The sequence below is a fragment of the Strongylocentrotus purpuratus genome, unplaced genomic scaffold (genome assembly GCF_000002235.5).
Source record: "Strongylocentrotus purpuratus isolate Spur 01 unplaced genomic scaffold, Spur_5.0 spur5_scaffold_19, whole genome shotgun sequence".
Classification (NCBI taxonomy): domain Eukaryota; kingdom Metazoa; phylum Echinodermata; class Echinoidea; order Camarodonta; family Strongylocentrotidae; genus Strongylocentrotus; species Strongylocentrotus purpuratus.
Genome location: NW_022145604.1, coordinates 12,734,451 through 12,755,169, shown reverse-complemented (window position 1 = coordinate 12,755,169; position 20,719 = coordinate 12,734,451). Strand labels below are relative to the sequence as shown.

The 20,719-nt window shown below is 39.1% G+C and overlaps 2 protein-coding genes across 2 annotated transcripts; both read left to right on the top strand.

Annotated features, from left to right (window-relative positions):
- The first annotated feature begins 13,178 nt into the window (after positions 1-13,178).
- On the top strand, positions 13,179-17,236 carry LOC115925820 (hyalin-like). The gene is made up of 4 exons (XM_030989788.1): positions 13,179-13,188; positions 14,271-14,525; positions 15,509-15,763; positions 16,938-17,236. Exons 1-4 carry the CDS (start codon positions 13,179-13,181, stop codon positions 17,147-17,149), a joined length of 732 nt encoding a protein of 243 aa, XP_030845648.1. The 3' UTR covers positions 17,150-17,236.
- Positions 17,237-18,320: 1,084 nt separating this feature from the next.
- Positions 18,321-20,443, top strand: LOC115925819 (retinoschisin-like). The gene is made up of 2 exons (XM_030989787.1): positions 18,321-18,469; positions 20,288-20,443. The coding sequence occupies exons 1-2, from the start codon at positions 18,329-18,331 to the stop codon at positions 20,441-20,443; spliced, it is 297 nt and encodes a 98-aa protein (XP_030845647.1). The 5' UTR covers positions 18,321-18,328.
- The last annotated feature ends 276 nt before the right edge of the window (positions 20,444-20,719 follow it).

The following is a 20,719-nucleotide window of genomic DNA, read 5'->3' as shown; positions in this document are numbered from 1 at the left end:
GGCTGGATTAAAACGTATAATGCGCTAAATCGTTTTTTCAACGGCTGGTTCAAAATTATCGAATATTTGTGGTGCCCCACAATATTTAGAATGGTTATATTTATGGATATTTCAGCCGTCACTGAACCGATTTTGATCAAACAAAGAAGATTTTTTCATTTAAATTGTACGTTCTTTCAAATTTGACACTCAGTTTTGCATTATCTCACAAACAATTACTTTATGTAGCACCCTCTGCAACAAAACTCAACTATCCCTTAAAGGAAATTCAGATAATTAGAAAGTGGAGAATTTCCTAGGCGGAATATTGCTGAATGATGGGAGAAGATTATTCAGTATACTTACAGGAGAATACATGAGTATTACAACACGACATAGTCCCTGTGACAGCGTAAGAAAATAAAATATTTTGTTTGGATGACCGTTGATATAAAACTGAACTCAAAGATGAGCAAGGCAATGTAATCATCAAAAAAAAGATTGTGTTCGATATTCGACCCTGAATCTCTTGCTCTTGTTACTTCTCTAGAGTTCAACAATGAATCTCTATTTTCCAGCCCTTGAGAAATACTCAGTTGCGGTTTTAGGGAAGTTCTTAATAAAAAAAGAAAATTTGTATAGTCCCAACACTTTGCGCGAGGTACACTCAGAAAATTAATCTTATAACCCCCGTAAAGCCTCCCCCCCCCAAAAAAAAACACAACATAACGCACCCCCCCCCCCACAGGCTCATGTATTGTCTTTCACTTTCCGATTATCTCATTGTATTTAAAATGGGAAAAAAGAGGTTTTAAGAAATAATACTAACTATTCGTTAATTCATTGAAATCATATTCTTCATAGGGTTATAACCATATTCCTTTTCCCACTTTTTTAAAGCCTTTTTATCATCTTAATCTAAGCTCGGCCTGTAAGAGAGTTTCCTTTTCAGAGCACTATGATATTTAGAGATATTTTCGGCCTGTTCTTTTTTGCGTGCGTGGAAACGTTTATTTCTTGATTGTTTTTTTTTAAAATTTTGTTATTATACATCTGTTATCCATTTTATGCGGATCTACCGGATTTAGCGAGACATGCCAGGTCACCCCAACCGCCCCGCCTCTCCCCCTTTTTCCCCTTTTCAGTTCCCCTATATTCATACCGTGCTCTTGTGTGTGTGTGTGTGTGTGTGTGTGTGCGAGTAAGTTTGCTCTTTTGCCTGTGGTCATCAATCCTATGGCTTCCATGTTGGCATTGCGTTTCCAAACATCTTTTCTTGTTTTCATGCCTTGCTTTGTTAAGGTGTTTGATAATTAGGTAATCGTTAATTTTGTATGAACCATGTCATATAATATATTTATTTATTGTGAGTTTTGTTGGTGATTATCAACCAGACCATGCACATGTCTTCATGTTATATTTTTAAACTTATGTTTGGAGAATGAAAAAATGAAATGAAGAAGAAAAAAAATGGTGCATAACATTTTTTGATATAATTTCCCAAAACGCTCGCAAATTCGTGTGTTAATCTTTATCCTAGCCCTAGTGGATCAATGCATAAACATGTGATAAATGTAGGTAACATGCCTAGTCAAAGGTCAAACGCAGGTCAGGAATTTGATAATCTGAATATATCTCTAAATATCAAAGTGCTCCGAAAAGAAAACCCTCTTACAGGGTAACAAATAGTTTCGAAACGTCAACTCAAAATTTCAAGATTTTCAAGATTTTTCAAATTTATTCATGTTTCGAACAAAACATTACAAATCAATTATAAGCATTTAAAATAAATTTAAGAAATACATTTTGGAAACAGAGGGGTCCACTAAAAAGCAATGCTTGTACAAGTGTGAACACCTCAAATGAAACTTAGGAATAATGAGTAATTAAATTAACTAATCTGTAACTACAAAAGGAACTACAAAATAGGGGGGAAAAAAGGGGAGTCCAACAGAGACGAGAAAGGGACAAGACAATACTCAAGGGCAACTTGGATGCCCTATTGTATAGAAATCGTGTTCGCAATATGTAAAGTGGTAATATTTCAGTGGGTGACACCGAAGGCTATTGAAATTGCCTAAGGTTGATTTTCAAAAGTAGCTGCTATTGTGTTATCTGTAGAACGTGTTATCGCAGTTTGTTATTAACAATAATTAGGTGTATGATAGTGAGTGCTTAAGCCTGGCTTCAGATGCTCACAAGAATCTAAAGGTCGATTGCTTTTATGAATAATTAATGTAGTAATTACAATGATTGCCGTCTTTGATCAAATTATACGAAATTTTAAAAGCGTCGCATTCAAAGAGGGGAGAAAGAGAGAGAAGGAAGAGAGGGGGAGAGAGAGAGAGGGGGAGAGAGCAAGAGAGAGAGAGAGAGAGAGAGAGAGAGGGGGAGAGAGGATCTTGACAATGATCTGTCAGCGGATGAAAAAATTCTCTGTTTATCCAAAGCTATTTTTGTGAGCTAGCTATTTGCAGTGCATGATATTGTCTTCCGAATTCATTCATTCAGAGATTTTTTGAGAAGATATAATGCATGAGCTGGCTTAATTCTGTAGTTACTGATTAACACAAGTTCGTTTTTAGTGTCTATGGCACTCTTACGCTTAGAAAAGAACACATAATACTCATCATCATAATAATAAAAGTAGTACATGTAGTAATAATAATGAAAACATAGCAATTATGATGATAATACCAATATCGGTGATGAAGATGATGATAATAATAATAATATTTATAATAATAATATTATTAGAAGGAGAATAATCAAAATAATAACAATATAACAAATAGTAACTACGTTTCTAAACGTTTAACATTACAATTGATATTACATCGGTCATTGGATTTAATTGTTAAATCGCAGATTATAGTGCGTACACGCTCCGCTCCCTTTGGAGTATTCAAGGCAGGAGCCATTTTACAATGCCGACACATACGAATCCAACCATACCAATGTTTGCAACCTTCTGGATACCAATTAAACACCTGGATGAACAGTGGGCAATTTTGAAAAAATGTCTGACCAGAAGGACATTAGTGCCAAGCCGGATATCGAACCCAGGACTTTGGAAGTCCAGTGAAGTGCTTAAACCACTCGAATATAACCCCTTCACTTTCACTGTTCCTACTGTTTTCTGCTGGGTTTATCTATTTCAAGACATTATATATTCTAGCCCATCAGTTGCTCACAGACCTGCCTTGCACGCCGACACCAAAATAACTGGCTTACGTCGAATCATCGGGTCATCGCGTCGGGTCGGGAGGACGCGTTACCCGACCTTTTGAGGAAACATGCCCTTTACTTCCAGAAATGTCGTGGGTAATGTTTGTGAAATAAACCCCTATCATCTACAAATGGTCTGGTCCAATTTACCAGAAACTTTGTAAAAATACTACGGCATATCTACGAAAGGTCGCGTAGAATCTTTACATGATCGTCTGTTTTCGTTTCACGAAAGGTCGTGTAACGCGAACACCCAAACGAACGCGATGACCCGATAATTCGAAGTAAGCCAAAATAACGTGGACTAACTTTCCTTCATTGTTCATGTTTTGGGTTTAAAATTGCTGAACGCTAACTTAAACACTGATAACAAGGTATCCCCGTTCCCCTTCTTTTTGCTTGTTGCGTTAATTTTATTTCTCATCATGTCGAGTATCACTATTTTACGAATTAATGCAATTCTGTTTCTGGTCAAAGAAAGAAGAACTTCTCTTCAGCCTGTTTGAGTTTCTATACTACAGAATGATGAAATAAAATGCCCACAAAATCTTCTTCGTTAGAATAAAACACACACAAAAGGAGGAATAGGAGCCTTCACTCTCTTTTGTTCGTGAGCTTGGTTGGCCTAGCGTTTCAAATAAGCGCTATGCTTGGAAGATAATTATAATTACATCCATCGTCATTATTGTTCTTTCAATCCGACCAAGTCTCTTATGATGCCAATTTTTTTTTTTTTTTTTTTTCCATTTTGGCTTTTATCTGGAGACATGATTGTATTTTTACTTTGTACTTATTATAATTGTAATCGCAAGGGCAAGAACAAATAGTCCCAAGTCACTTTCATTTAGCCTTGTGTGTCACCTAGTGACATGTACGAACTTAGAAATGACATATTACACAATCCAAACATCAATCCGATGGGGTTCTAGGACAATTACCCCCTGGGCAATTACCCTCCGGAAAATTACCCCCGGAAAACTACCCCCAAAGGACAATTACCCCCTGGAATATTACCCCCCGGAGAATCATCCCCCGAGGACAACTATCCCCAAGGACAATCACCCCCCGGAGAATTACCCCCCGAGGACAATTACCCCCGAGGAAAATTAACCCCTAGGATTATTACCCCCCGAGGACAATTACCCCCTAGAACAATTACCCCCCGAGGACAACTATCCCCCTCGGTGATAATTACCCCCCGAGGACAATTCCCCCGATGACAATTACCCCCCGAGGACAACTACCCCTGTGGACAATCAGAATTCAATAGCAAAAGAGGATCTGATACATTGAGAGATGGCTACGAGCCCATAAGGTCCCCTGCATGAACCCATATTCTTTCAAATACTATAGCACGTTGTCTTCCTCATTACTACACATTTTCCTTTCATTACAATTTATGCAACGCCAGTGCGGTTGCTAATTTCCACGAAGGATGTAAGTTTTAGGTAATTATCCAACGCTATTCAAAATGCATAAAAATACATTTCTCTGGAGCAGCGTTATTTTCAACTTTTTGTTAGTCACGGTACCCTCTTAAGAAATTAAAAATTTTCTCCCAAATCCCAAAGTCTTTACAGACTATTAACTTTGCTCTGGCTCTCGTCAAGTGCTATGCACAGACGTATGGGCACATTTAAGAATAAAAAGGAGAAGACATTTTCAAACTGGTAACAAATTAGTTTGTAATCCACACACTAGAAACTATTTAAAGTACTGTATGCGGGCACCTTGCCGCCGAATGTACCTAAATAACAAGTGATATATTCGGTCATGACCTTGATACACGAATATGAGGATGTTCGGGCCTCTCGTTGAAGGAAATAACTTTAGTATCTTCAAAATTTTATTTTCTCATGTAATTACATATTTTAACCGTTTCTGGTATTTGATTTTTTAAAACAAAATCAACGTTTTCCAAATCGTTCTATTGCGGCACCCCGGTTGAAAAACGCTGTGCTGGAGTTACAAAATCAAACGAGATGAATTACCAGAGAGCGGATATTTATTTTATTTGACATGGCACCGTACAAATAACTTGAAGGCAATTTATATTTCAAAATAATTTAACGTACACGAAAACATATTATACTTCAGCAAGTTCAGCATGAACAGAAATAAATAGATAACGTGAAGAAAACCTTAATTATGGATCATGGCATGGATGAGGGCCCATTATACATACAAAGACAAATACACGATCAGCTGTTAGAAGTTACAGAGGATACATAAAGGAAATCTTACATCCTAATTTCTTTGTTGTGCCATTGATGGTGACAGAGGCTGTAACGCGTACTCATCTGCGCGCAATGTATTGTTCAATTTCTAAGAAATGTAATTTCTGTTCTTTACTCGGTAGCAAAACTACAGGGGAATTGGGCAACCTCCACCCCCCCCCCATATCGAATTGAATAATTTGAAAAGACTGAAATGAACTTCATAAATAACAAAGAAAATGAAGGTTTATGCAATTTTCTGTAAATAGCAATTTGGAGAGAAGCTTGTGTTATACGTCACAGTGTTATAAATTGCTCGGGGGTGATTGTCAGTAGGGGTAGTTGTCCTCCGGGGGTTATTGTCCTCGAGGGGGGGGGGGGGGTGGGGTGGAGTTGTACTCGAAGGGGGAGGGGTAGTTGTCCTCGGGGTTAATTGTCCTCGGGGTGGTTTTCTGGGTGATAGTTGTCCTCGAGGGTAATGATAATAATAATAATAACGTTTTATTTACCCAGGGTAGCCACTTCAGTTATGAAACGTCTCTTCCAGCGGGCCCTGCATAATATAATATGTTATTAGTACTCTTCTCGAATCTAATATGCTGAGCGCCTAGCTAGAAGGCATAAGGTCCCATGGTTATAAGTCTTTGGTATGACTCGGCCGGGGTTCGAACCCACGACCTCCCGTTCATGAGGCGGGCGCTTTAACCACTGAGCCACCATATCCAGCAGTGTCCATGGGGGGGGGGGGTAATTGTCTTCGGGGGTAGTTGTCCTGGGGGGGGGGGTAATTGTCCTCGGGTGGTAATTGTCCTCGGGGGTAGTTGTCCTCGGGGGGGTAATTGTCCCCGGGGGGTAGTTGTCCTCGGGGGGGTATTTCTCCGGGGGGTAATTTTCCGGGGGGAGGGGGTAATTGCCCTGGGGGGGGGGGGTAATTTTCCGGGGGGTAATCGTCCTACAGGGGTAGTCTTCCGGGGGGTTATTTTCCGGGGGGTGATTGCCCAGGGGGTAATTGTCCTGATACGATCCGATGGGTATTTGATTTGATTTGATTTATTGGTTTCTGCATCTTCTTCTTTTTTGATCATACATTTTAAAGAACATAATATGGTTTGATACAAATTGTTTAGTGTATATAATTTTATACAGATAATAAACGAAATTAAACAAATATTGAATGCATAATTAACATACATCAGATGCAGGAGGGCTACAGAAATAAGCAAAGTAGCTTGACGTGCCCACAGCCCTCAACTTAGATAGAACAATTAAAACAAGGGTGGAAAAGAGTGACTTGCAGAGAAGAAAAGGGAGGGGAGAGAAGGAGCGTTGGTAATAATACAATAAATCTCATGCATCTGCTGATTGAATGCAGGTTCATTTATAAATGGATAAACGATGATAGATCATGGACGATTACACATCATTGTTGAATATACAGTAAGGTATTAACATGGCATTGAATTTGATTAATCGAAAGTCTTTCCGATCGTTTGTCACATATCATTAATACAGTAAATTAGTCTACAGTACGCTTGGCGAAACGGAAGGTCGAATTATGTACATTTATATACAAATAAACAAAAAAGTGGTAATTATTAATGTAACGGGTTGGACATGAAAGGCTATGTCTCTGTCTATTTAGCATAGATATATCACATGGGGGGATTGAACCTGGTGTAGTGATACTTAAACATAAGCAAGGCTGAAAAGACGATTGGTACTACAGAGAAGAGCGTTGAAAAGAGACATAACTAAAGCTTTTCGACTTGCACTCATCAGAGTAAAACGCAAGAATGAAACAGAAAGCCGAAATCGATCAATAGAAACGGAAACTAAAAAAGTAAGGCTGTTTGCAGAGTATTTTGCAGACTATGATTCCATTCCTTCAATGTTAACATCCAGTTTTGGTTTAAAATTGAACTCGTCATAAATATATAAAGCAATCACACCTTCTTTTCCTGATGCTCGATCTGCTCCAATCATTGTTTAATATCCTAAATTAAATAAGGGAGGGGAATTTTTAATTAACAATGTTGCGGAGATGGCTATTACAGAGAAGGGAATTTTTTGTAGCATGTATTGGAGAGTTTCAATGAATTCAAAGGTGTTATTGAGGCTTCTTGCTTTAGAGTGTAAGATACTGAATGAGTTTATTTTTTTGTTTACAGTGATTGTCAATGAATTGCGATACAAAATTATCTGGATTATTACATTAACAGTCCATGGGGTATTTCATAAAGATCCTAAGTTGATCTTATCTCTAAGTTGGACATAACAATTATGGAAAGCTGTTAGCATCCATGAAAATATTTAGTAAAAGTTATTTTAAAAGGCATAAAACGTGATTCTAATCATTAATATTTTCTGTTATCAAGGAGATTTCATGTTCTTGATGTGGAATTTATGAAAACTCTAAAATATTTGAATTTTCGCTTTTAAATATATTTCAGTTTGAGACTAAAAATGGCTCTCCATGATTTTGAAGTCCAACTTGGACTTTGAATCTTTTTGAAACACCCCCTGGTCATTACCAGATAGCAGTATATTAGTTGGATCAACGCTCGCGCCGATAAGTGGAGTTTCCTTCGAAACGGGTTTTACGGTGACTTTGTGAACGTATTTTTGTTAAGGGCATCTTCTTAAGAGTGATAGTATTAAAGTAGGGGATACTCAGTGAGATACCCAGTTTAGATCGTCGAGGATAAAGAATGGTTGATCATTTTACTTTAATTTATAGATGTTTTCATTTACTTGAACTTTATCGCGGGGGATAAAAGCTTTATAAGGATATGGCGGGGCTTCCCATCTGGCTTTCGACCGTCTCGGTGGTCACGTTCCACTTCTTTATAGACTGCTACATATCCTGAAGACATTGAAAGTATAATAATCATGATGACTTTCTCAATCCAGGAGAACGTGTTGCAAGCAAACCATTTATTCACGTAGGGATCATAAAGTTACTTTATTGTGGATATTTAGCCTTAATGTATACCGTTTCTTTTTTTATTCCCAAGATTGCGAACGGAAACCATGTGAAAACGGATGGTGTGAGGAGACTATGGAAGGCTATGAATGCCACTGCTCACCTGGATATGAAGGCAAAGCTTGTAATGAACGTAAGACAATTAAAACAAAAAATAATTCCGTTAAAAATAGGAATTTCATATAGTTGAACAAGGCCGCATATATATTAATGCACCTTGTTGGACTACAATCAAATCATTAATAAATGTTGGCCAAAAGTCTTAAAAGCTTTGATCAAATTTTAGGATATTGTCTGTCTGTCTAATTGGACAACTCGAGATGCATGTACAGTAATCACGTTAGCAACTTCTTTAAAAAATAAATCTAAGGCAATTTCAAAAGCTTTGTGATTCACTTATTGACATATACGAGTATTAAATTGAAGTATTATGTAACCATAACATGATTTATAGGGGCATAGAATATAGTGTTAATATTGTCCTTTCAAACAGAACAGGGCTTTTCAGGACTACCCTCATGGTGAAATTGTGAATTTATGTTCACAAGTATCATGGATATGCTACACTTAACCTTCAAAAGGTCATTCGAGTAAAATATCATTCGTCAACATCATGGGCAATGCTTGTTAATGGAATAAAATAAAGTAATATTTTAGAGTGTAAGTACACCCAGCCCCCCCCCCCCCACAACAAGTTATAATAATGTCTTTCTTCATCAACTATCGTGTGATAGGATCAGGTGACGTCACTCCTCCTAATGTTACCTGTGTGGAAGATATCACCATCACTGTCGAACTTGGTAGGCCTACTCCGAATACATCCGTCGAGTTCATACAGCCATCGGCTACTGATATGTCAGGCACGGTTTTACTGGTCTCCTCAAATTATGACTCGGGTGACGAATTCCAAGTCGGGGCAACCGTCGTTGAGTACGTCTTTGCTGATGAGAGCGGAAATAAGGCAACTTGCAATTTCACCGTAATCGTCAACTCAAGTAAGTAGAAACTACAAGGAAATAGAGTCATTGGTGTATCCACGAGGCTTACTTCGAATCATCGGATCATTGCGTCGGGTCGGGTTGTCGTGTTACCCGACCTTTTGTCAAAACATGACCCTTTATTAAAAAACTGTCTGGGGTATGGTTTGTGAAATAAACCCCTCTCTTCTACAAATGGTCTGGTCCAATTAACCCGAAACTTTGTGAAAACATTACGGCAAATCCATGAAAGTTCACGTCCCCTTTCGCTTTCGTTTCACGAAAATTCGTGCACTCGACCATCCGACAAGACACAGTGAAACTATGATTCAAAGTGAGCCATCCAATATCGACAAAAGGGTGTAACGTGCAGAAGCTGACTGCGACTGACAAATCTGCGTGGAAAGTTTAATGCTACCGGCCCACTTTACCTAATAGATATACCATCCGGCCCTCAACCAGAATACGACTGGTCTTCAAGCACAGGTATCGAGTGAACCATGGGTTAAACTCTCAAACTCTCAATGCCCAGTCAGTCCCTTATAGCTAACTGTGGAGTGTTTCAAAAGCTGTTCGTACATTACGCATGACTTTACGAATGACTTAAATATGAAAAGCCAAAGGGGATGCTCAATCATTATTAAGTGCATCAACTAAAGTTAAACTGTGCAGATTTAAATTAACATTCTTATCATGACAAACATTTCTATGGCAAGGTACATTTTTTGCCATAATTTAATTGAGGTTATTTGAAATATAGTCACACTTTGTGAAAACATCAGGAAAGACTTTGGTCATCCTGTCTGGCGCTTCATATTCAAGTCGTTCGTAAAGTCATGCGTAACTTTACAATCAGCTTTATGAAACACCCCCATGTGTATACGTGTATGGCATTAATATATAGCAGTAATTTCTTGTGTGCTGTATTTTTCTTAGAAAATCATCGTTTCGTCATGCATAGACCTCTTGACATATGCATTAATCGGAAACTTTACATGAATGAATGAAATGTGCATTTATTGGAATATAAAAATGTGCCTTTCAAAATCATAAATGTTCTGAATCAATTACACGCTTTCTGGGGGCTAATACAAATAAAATAGAACCAAATCTAATTTCTCTAAATTTCTGAATCAGTTGATACGACCGCTCCAGATGTAGTATGTATTGAGGATATCACCGTTACTGTCGAACTTGGTAAGCCTACTCCCAATACATCGGTCGAGTACAAACGTCCATCGGCCACTGATATGTCAGGCACGGATTTACTGGTCTCCTCAAATTATGACTCGGGTGACGAATTCCCGGTCGGGGCAACCGTCGTTGAGTACGTCTTTGCTGACGAGAGTGGAAATGAGGCAACTTGCAATTTCACCGTAATCGTCAACTCAAGTAAGTAGAACCTACAATGAAATAGAGTCATAGCTGTATCTTGGAGGCTTACTTCGATTTATCGGGTCATTGTGTCGGGTCGGGTGTTCGTGTACGTCTTCTTTCGCTTTCGTTTTACAAAAATTCGTGCACTCGACCATCCGACAAGACACAGTGAAACTATGATTCGAAGTGAGCCATCCAATATCGACAAAAGGGTGTAACGTGCAGAAGCTGACTGCGACTGACAAATCTGCGTGGAAAGTTTAATGCTACCGGCCCACTTTACCTAATAGATATACCATCCGGCCCTCAACCAGAATACGACTGGTCTTCAAGCACAGGTATCGAGTGAACCATGGGTTAAACTCTCAAACTCTCAATGCCCAGTCAGTCCCTTATAGCTAACTGTGGAGTGTTTCAAAAGCTGTTCGTACATTACGCATGACTTTACGAATGACTTAAATATGAAAAGCCAAAGGGGATGCTCAATCATTATTAAGTGCATCAACTAAAGTTAAACTGTGCAGATTTAGATTAACATTCTTATCGTGACAAACATTTCTATGGCAAGGTACATTTTTTGCCATAATTTAATTGAGGTTATTTGAAATATAGTCACACTTTGTGAAAACATCAGGAAAGACTTTGGTCATCCTGTCTGGCGCTTCATATTCAAGTCTTTCGTAAAGTCATGCGTAACTTTACAATCAGCTTTATGAAACACCCCCATGTGTATACGTGTATGGCATTAATATATAGCAGTAATTTCTTGTGTGCTGTATTTTTCTTAGAAAATCATCGTTTCGTCATGCATAGACCTCTTGACATATGCATTAATCGGAAACCTTACATGAATGAATGAAATGTGCATTTATTGGAATATAAAAATGTGCCTTTCAAAATCATAAATGTTCTGAATCAATTACACGCTTTCTGGGGGCTAATACAAATAAAATAGAACCAAATCTAATTTCTCTAAATTTCTGAATCAGTTGATACGACCGCTCCAGATGTAGTATGTATTGAGGATATCACCGTTACTGTCGAACTTGGTAAGCCTACTCCCAATACATCGGTCGAGTACAAACGTCCATCGGCCACTGATATGTCAGGCACGGATTTACTGGTCTCCTCAAATTATGACTCGGGTGACGAATTCCCGGTCGGGGCAACCGTCGTTGAGTACGTCTTTACTGACGAGAGTGGAAATGAGGCAACTTGCAATTTCACCGTAATCGTCAACTCAAGTAAGTAGAAACTACAATGAAATAGAGTCATAGCTGTATCTTGGAGGCTTACTTCGATTTATCGGGTCATTGCGTCGGGTCGGGTGTTCGTGTACGTCTTCTTTCGCTTTCGTTTTACAAAAATTCGTGCACTCGACCATCCGAAAAGACACAGTGAAACTATGATTCGAAGTGAGCCATCCAATATAGACAAAAGGGTGTAACGTGCAGAAGCTGACTGCGACTGAAAAATCAGCTTGGAAAGTTTGATGCTACCGGCCCACTCAACCTAATAGATATAACATCCGGACCTCGACCAGAATACGACTGGTCTTCAAGCACAGATATCGAGTGGACCGTGGGTTAAACTCTCAAACTCTCAATACCCAGTCAGTCCCATATAGCTGGTGTATACGTGTATGGCATTAATGTATAGCAGTAAATTCTTGTGTGCTGTATCTTTCTTAGAAAATTATCGTTTCATCAGACATAGACTCCTTGACATATTCATTTATCGGAAGCTTTACGTGAATGAATGAAATGTGCATGAATTGAAATATACTAATGTGTCTTTCAAAATCATTACTATTCTGAATCAGTTACACGATTTCTTGAGGGCGTATAAAAATGAAATAGAACCAAATCTAATTTTTCTAAATTTTTGAATCAGTTGATACGACCGCTCCAGATGTAGTTTGTATTGAGAACATCACCGTTACTGTCGAACTTGGCAGGCCTACTCCGAATACATCCGTCGAGTTCATACAGCCATCGGCTACTGATACGTCAGGCACGGCTTTATTGGTCTCCACAAATTATGCCTCGGGTGACGAATTCCCGGTTGGGGCAACCGTCGTTGAGTACGTCTTTGCTGATGAGAGCGGAAATAAGGCAACTTGCAATTTCACCGTTATCGTCAATTCAAGTAAGTAGAACCCAAACGGAAAGTCAGTGGTGTCGGGTCGGGTGGTCGCGTTAACCGACCTTTCTTATAGTGAAAACATGCCCCTTTATTCACGAAATATCGGGGGTAATGTTTGTGATATAAACCTTTCTCATCTACAAATTGCCTGGTCCAATCAACCCGACACTTGGTGAAAACCCTACGGGAAATCTACGAAAGGTTACGTCAACTTCCACTTCCGTTTCACGAAAGGTCGTATAACTCGGCCACCCGACCGGACGCGACGAACCTATGATTCGAGGTAAGCCATCCAGGATAGTACCAGGCAGGGGCGGACTGGGACTGAAAAACAGCTTGGAAAGTTTGATTCTACCTAATAGATCCCTTTATTGAATAGCAGTAAGTTCTTGTATGCTGTACCTTCCATACAAAAATCATCGTTTCGTTATGCATAGAGCTCTTGACATAATCGGAAGCTTTACATGAGTGAAATATGCATATATTTGAATACACTAATGTACCAATAACAAAATCATTAAAAAGGGCATGTTGACTCTAAGAATAACTTACTTTCAATAGAAGCAAAATAATCAGACAAACCAATCGAAAAAAAGTTTGAGCAAATTCTGATAACTAATAAGAAAGTTATGAATTGTTAATGACATGAAAAACTTTGAAAATCACAAGACAAATTTTCAACTCCCTCATGATTCTGTGACATCATTGCCTCACTAATTGTTTTCTTTATATTGATAACATTAATTTCCCATTTTACCCCTTATTTCCTCACACCAGCATCCAAGTTATATTGACAGTAATATGTTTTCGTGTGGGTGCACTGATATAGAGTAATTCTTTTCAGTTAAATCAAGACCAATGTTAATTTTGATAAAATATTTATTAAAAAAACATTGATTTTGAATACAATATTCAGAAAATAGTATGAATCCTTCAAAGTTTATAAAAGATTTTGTGAAATGTCATGCACGCAATATGATACAAATCATATAACATGGGCAAAGGCATAGGGAAATCAAGTTTCTGGGATAGAAAGAGAAAAAAGATTAATAGGATAAAAATATATAAAGCAATTGATAAAAAGTGAGGCGATGACGTCACAAATTGACCAAATTGACAATAATAGTCATGTCCATTGTTCCATAGTTTGTTATACTAATTCAAAAATTCATAACTTCCTGATTAGTTATCCGATTCTCAAATTACCTCTGCTCTGTTTCTCTTGTGTGTTTTTTACATCTATTAAAAGCAAATTATTATTGGAGTGGACTTGGCCTTTAATTTTCTGAATCAGTTACACGATTGCTTCGGGATAATACAAATTAAATAAAAACCAAATCTAATTTCTCTGAATTTCTAAATCAGTTGATACGACCGCTCCTGATGTAGTCTGTAGTGAGGATATCACAATCACTGTCGAACTTGGTAGGCCTACTCCGAATACATCCGTCGAGTTCATACAGCCGTCGGCTACTGATACGTCAGGCACGGATTTACTGGTCTCCTCAAATTATGACTCGGGTGACGAATTCCCGGTCGGGGCAACCGTCGTTGAGTACGTCTTTGCTGACGAGAGCGGAAATGAGGCAACTTGCAATTTCACCGTAATCGTCAACTCAAGTAAGTAGAACCCAAACGAAAAATCAAAAGAGTCAGTGGTGTATCCAGCAGGCTTACTTCGAATCATGGGGTCATTGCGTCGGGTCGGGTGTTCGCGTAACCCGACCTTTAGTGAAAAACATTCCCCTTTATTCACGGAAAATCATGGGTAATGTTTTAATATAAACCTCTCTCATCTACAAATGGTCTGGTCCACTCAACCCGACACTTAGTGATAACCCTACGGGAAATCTACGAAAGGTCACGTCATCTTCCGCTTTTGTTTCACGAAAGGTCGTGCGACGCGACTTCTCGACCGGACGCGATGAACCTATGGTTCGAGGTAAGCCATCCAGGATAGCCATAAGGGTGTATCAGGCAGGGGCGGACTGGGACTGAAAAACAGCTTGGAAAGTTTGATCCTACCTTAATATAGATATACCATCCTGCACTCGACCAGAAACCGTCCGGCCTTCAAGCACAGATCTCAAGTGGACCGTGGGTAAAATCTCAAACTCTCGCTAACCAGTCAGTCCCTGAATGCTGGTTTATACTGGTGTTATTAGCGTCTGTGATATGGTGTTATAGGTTGTGTTATAAAAACCGTTAAGAAAACGGTTTTTGACATTTCGAATTCAAATTATAAATATTTTGATGATCAGACTGGCGATCGGCTTGTAAAAGACATGGGTTTTTTGACTGACCTAAAGGTTTATAATTATCATTATAGCATGAGCTTAATCCAGGATTTTGTTCCAGAATTTGAGATACCCAATTCCTTTAATGTATAGCAGTAATTTCTTGTATGCTGTACCTTCCATTCAAAAATCATCGTTTTGTCATGCATAGATTTCTTGACATATTCATTAATCGGAAACTTTATATGAGTGAAATGAACATATATTTGAATAACTAATGAGTCTTCCAAAATCAGTTACACGATTACTTGAGGCTAATAAAAGTTAATTAAAACCAAATCTAATTTCTCTTAATTTCTCAATCAGTTGATACGGTCGCTCCTGATGTAGTATGTAATGACGATATCACCGTCACTGTCGAACTCGGTATGTCTGCTCCGAAAACATCCATCGAGTTCATACAACCATCGGCTACTGATATGTCAGGCACGGCTTTATTGGTCTCCTCAAATTATGGCTCGGGTGACGGATTCCCAGTCGGGTCAACCGTCGTTGAGCACGTCTTTGCCGATGAGAGCGGAAATCAAGCAACGTGTAACTTCACAATCACCATCAACACCTGTAAATACTTATCCTCGCTTTATTTATTTCAAATTCCTAACCAATTTAGGATTCTTTGTAGGATAAAAAGGATTTTAAAAAATAAACCAAGAAAAAGGAACCGTACGATTCATCGCATTTATCCAAAAATGGAATCCAATGAGATCTTCTTACAGAAAAAGTTTCTTATACATGTATATATGTCTTCCTGTCTCTCTCTCGCTCTTTCTCTCTCTGTCTCTCTCTTTGTATCTGTCTGTCTCTCTCTTTGTATCTGTCTGTCTCTATCTCCCCTTCCGTCTCTATCCTCTCCTCCGTCCCTCTTGATCTGCACCTTTCATCACCTCACTTCTGCTTTTGTGCCTAATTCTCTGTATCTCTTCAACAAAGCCATCACCTTTGTCACTCTATTTACCACACCCTCTTGTCATCTCCCCGTAGATCTTTTCCATTACCCCCCCCCCCCCCCAAAAAAAAAAAAAAAAATCCTTTAGTATACAGGAATTAGTAAGATTTGTATGGGATTGCCATGTATATGGGATAAATGGGATTGCCTTCAAGCTTAGCTTATATGGCAATCCTTCTTCATGATCGCTTGTTGATAATAATGCAATGCAAGTATTTTACGTTTATAATTTGTATATTATATCATTTGTTTATAACCATGATTATGTTGTATTCAGTTTATAACTTTTGAAAAAGATCATGAAGAGAAGTAAATCGAATCAAGTCGAATTAAATCATGATATTCATATATGTATTTATCATCTTCATTCAAACTTTTTCCCACATTAATTAGACGATAATTGCCCTTGAGACATTAGCTTATCTGCATCATTTTTTTTCTCCTTCGAAATCTTCAACATGCATCGGTGTCCACTCTTAAAACAATTGGTAAATTAAGTTGGGTGACAGACAGTTGGTTAAAAAATTTCCCAAAGTTGTATACTCTAGCCCAAATCTGATCAGGGGGAATTGATCAATAACGTCAAGCAGAAATTGCCCAGCGTTTGGTCATTTTCTAACCGACCCTTGAGGGCATATTAGTGTCCGGGATCTTTACTCTTACACTTCGGCAAGTCTATTAAAATCATATTTATTAATGAGTAAACTCTACCACACTGGTGTGCAAATTCTGATCTGTTGTTATATTTCATGCAAAAGTAAGAAATTAAACTTCTTATTCTATCATCAGATGCTTTTCTGGACCCTGTGGGCATAGAGAGTGGAGCCATTCCAGATTCATCCATGACAGCTTCTAGTGCATGGGATAGTGTTAATCAGTGTTTTCCTGAGAGGGCGCGCTTACACCTTGTCAGGGAAGAAAAAGGAGAGAACTTCTTATGTGGAGCCTGGTTATCGCACTACCGCGATACGAATCAATGGATACAGGTGAGATCGGCGTGATCGACGGAAAGGCTTCCATAAAGGCAGGTGTTGGAAGTTTTTAATTTCTCTCCGTAGACCGGTAGTCCGATATGCCCTCCCGTGCCCCGATCCCTAGTCAGTGCGCTAGTGCCCTTTTGTTGAGGCAATAATCCTTATTACCAAGTCCCTCGGGGACGACTTAGAGCCGTCGCTCCCACGGTTGCTTATTTACAGGCGAACAAATGCTTCTTTAGCAGTCAGGGAAAACAAAATTACCATCAAACCATTAAAATGGGGACTTTTAGATTAGCACGACGAGAACGTGGACCGCTACGTGTGACATCCTTTTAAGGCAATGTGACGTCCTTTTAAGGCACTGATTGGCCCTGCCAGTGCCTTTAAGGTACCTATGTCTCATTTGCAGGCCAAAACAAATGAAAAGGTTAAATTCCAACGGCATTTGAAAGATAATACTAATTTTTGAACTTCCCTTAAAAAAGGGGGGGAGCTTGAAAATGTATTCAAGTGGGAAAATAACGACTATTGGTTTTAGAAACGACTTAAGAGCTATAGAGCCAGTAAATCATAGTCTGATTTTCAGACCATTGTACCGAATGGTCGTACGTTTTATGCTGCCCAAAGATCAATCAGTTTAATTTAGGCCTTTACAAGAAGTGGGTTATTGATGTAGACAAATGCTCATGTTCCTTTTACAGCTCATTTTATGTATGTTATTACGAAAGAAGAAAAGGGCCAGTCAGTCACTCAATAGTGTCTAACAGTGTAGTCTTGCAAGTAAACGGGTTTCCTGCTTACGTTTAAATTTGACAGATAGGACATACATGACATATTCATAATTCCTGCAAAGTTCTACAGAATTCGATGTTGGCTGCAAAAGGGACATAGTATCTTTAAAAGGACGTCACATTGCCTTATAAGGATGTCACACGTACCTGTCCACGTTCTCGTCGTGCAAATCTAAAAGTCCCTGATAATCTAACGACGAACCATGAAATTTATGATGAATGTAGCCCGTACAAATAAATACATGTATCCCAAGGAATTCTCTCCGTAGTTATTGATAATTCCTGAGTGTGGTTTTCCGATTCTACAAAAAGTAGTTAGTAAGATATTACATATTTAAACTTTGGATATCTATTGATATTTTAGATAATAAACATGATTTTAATTTATATGCCCAAGGTCGATCTGTTAACCATGTACCGTATTGATGGAGTTTCGACGCAAGGACGTGTACATCGTGTCCAGTGGGTAACTGACTACAAGATCAACTATAGCGTAGACGGTATTACCTTTGATACAGTACAGGACATCCTCACATACCCCGCAACTGACAAGGTTGGTGTATTCATTCGTTTTTATTACTTTCGACTAGTCATGCTAGTATACCTAATATGAGCATGAGGTGTCGTGGCCGAGCGGATATGTCACCGGACTGTGGATCACAAGGTCCGTGGTTCGACTACCGCTGGGGCACTAATGTCCTTTGGCAAGATATTAATCTACATTTGCCACACTCGACCCAGGTGAGGTAAATGGGTACCTGGTAGGATTGTTCCTTGAAATGCACTGTGTGCTGATTACGGCTGCCGGAGCTAAAGCTAGGGTAATAATTTCCAAAGTCTTTGGAAGCGCATAGAGACGTTGTATAATGTGATAATTATTATGCGCTATACAAGAACCGAATATTATTATATCATAATATTGTGTTCTCTCAAAGAAATTGTATAGAGAGAAAGCTACGATCCGATGGAAGCTTATTTGCCAGCCTCCTCATTTTTGTAAAGTCAGTTAGGAAGTATGTGACGAACGTCCTCTGGGAAGGATTGTTCCTCAAAAATCATTATATAAAAAATAGGACGAGAGATAATTTGGCCAAACTTTGATGTACATGGATGTCCAGTACTATATACCAAGTTTTCTGTGCAGTGCACGTGATTAGTTATGCCTGGATTACATTTGCACCGGGCGCCGTACGATAAATTAGTCTACGATTTTTCGTGCGATTTTGGGGAATTTTCGCTGTTTGTGTTTACATTATCTACGAGCATCGTGCCATTTCTTGTATTGGCCCTTGGGGGCAGGCCGGGGCAAATCCGTACAAATGCTGCTCGGAGATTGTACGGCAATCGTTCAATTTTAATGCAGTAGCCGTGCAGTCTCCGCAGCCTCCGCACGGAAATCGTACGGAGCCCTTGCAGCTTCCGTGCAAAGGTTGCGCGGAGACCGTACAGCCGTCGTGCCGTTTTAAGGTTTTTTTTGCCTCAATGTTCACCGAAAAATCGTACCTTCGCTGCACGATCAGCGCGAGTCATCCTTGCGGGGATTGTGCAATGACACCTACGACATGTCTACGGACTACGGGCTTACGACTTTTCAAATTTGTTTAACTTTCTGCGAAACAAAATCGTAAGGGCCGCGTAGTCCGTGAATCCGTACGAAAATCTCACGGCCGCCTCCTGCCTCCGCACGGAGGCCGCACGGAAAAGGGGATACGGGCAGGATACGGGCTTCGTAGAGTAATCGCAGGCTAAATGTAATCCAGGCATTAACAGGACTGGGTCCTTTTTTGAAAAAAATCATTCCAAAGCCCCACAGTAGGGGCAACTCCTTTCCTTGTTTAACCAGCATCAGTGTCTTTGTTGTTATATATGTTTGTTCTGGAATTGAATAAATCAAAATCTGAGGAATTCTGGACAACGAGCAAACTATATATCTTGAAATATCTAGAAATATATTATGTAATTGCATCTGGTTTTGGGGCTTCTTAAAGATAAAGTTGAGTTCTAGTCATGCAATTGCATTGTGAAAGAAAAGGTGTGGAATGGATCAGAAAAAAGTTTATCATGTAGCATGTAGCTATTGGTGTGTACTGCAAGGTTCTGGAGTCATCAAAATCTTAATAAATTTAACCCAGACTTGGTAAAGTAACAAGCACTGTACACAGAAAGATGTATATGGGACTACACAAATGGTGTCGGGGTTACTTACCTTGATTTCCTTATCTTTCTATGCTCATTACTCAGCCAGTATACATTTTCTACCAAATTGTTTGGCGAATGACATTTATTTGTAATCTTGAACATTCAGTGTAAGTTTCGTTCACAACTCCAGACGAATAATCAAGAAGCAATTTGATATTCATTGCTATTTAAGGTGTTCGCGGGTAATAGTGACACTGACACTGTGGTCTACAACGCCTTACCACAACCCAAGGTGTGTCGCTATGTACGTCTCCTACCTGTGGACTGGTTCTCGAAAATAGCACTTCGTATGGAGCTGTATGGGGAACCTCCAGTCATGGGTCAGTAATGGTAGAATCATAATCCATAGCCTATGATGCTTATCAATCTTTGCATTACCGTGGCTGATATATTATACACACTTTGGGGTGTCGTGGTGTCGGGGTTCATTCATATGACTCTCGATCCAAGGGTTGAGGGTTCGGATCCCATTCAGGCACTATTAAGTTAACGTATTTTTGCAAGATATTGATCAATGATCGTCACTCTCCACCCAGATGTGAAGGGTACCCGGCAACCGCTAGGGTATTAGTACTTATAAGACTCTTAAGATGAAGATCATTGG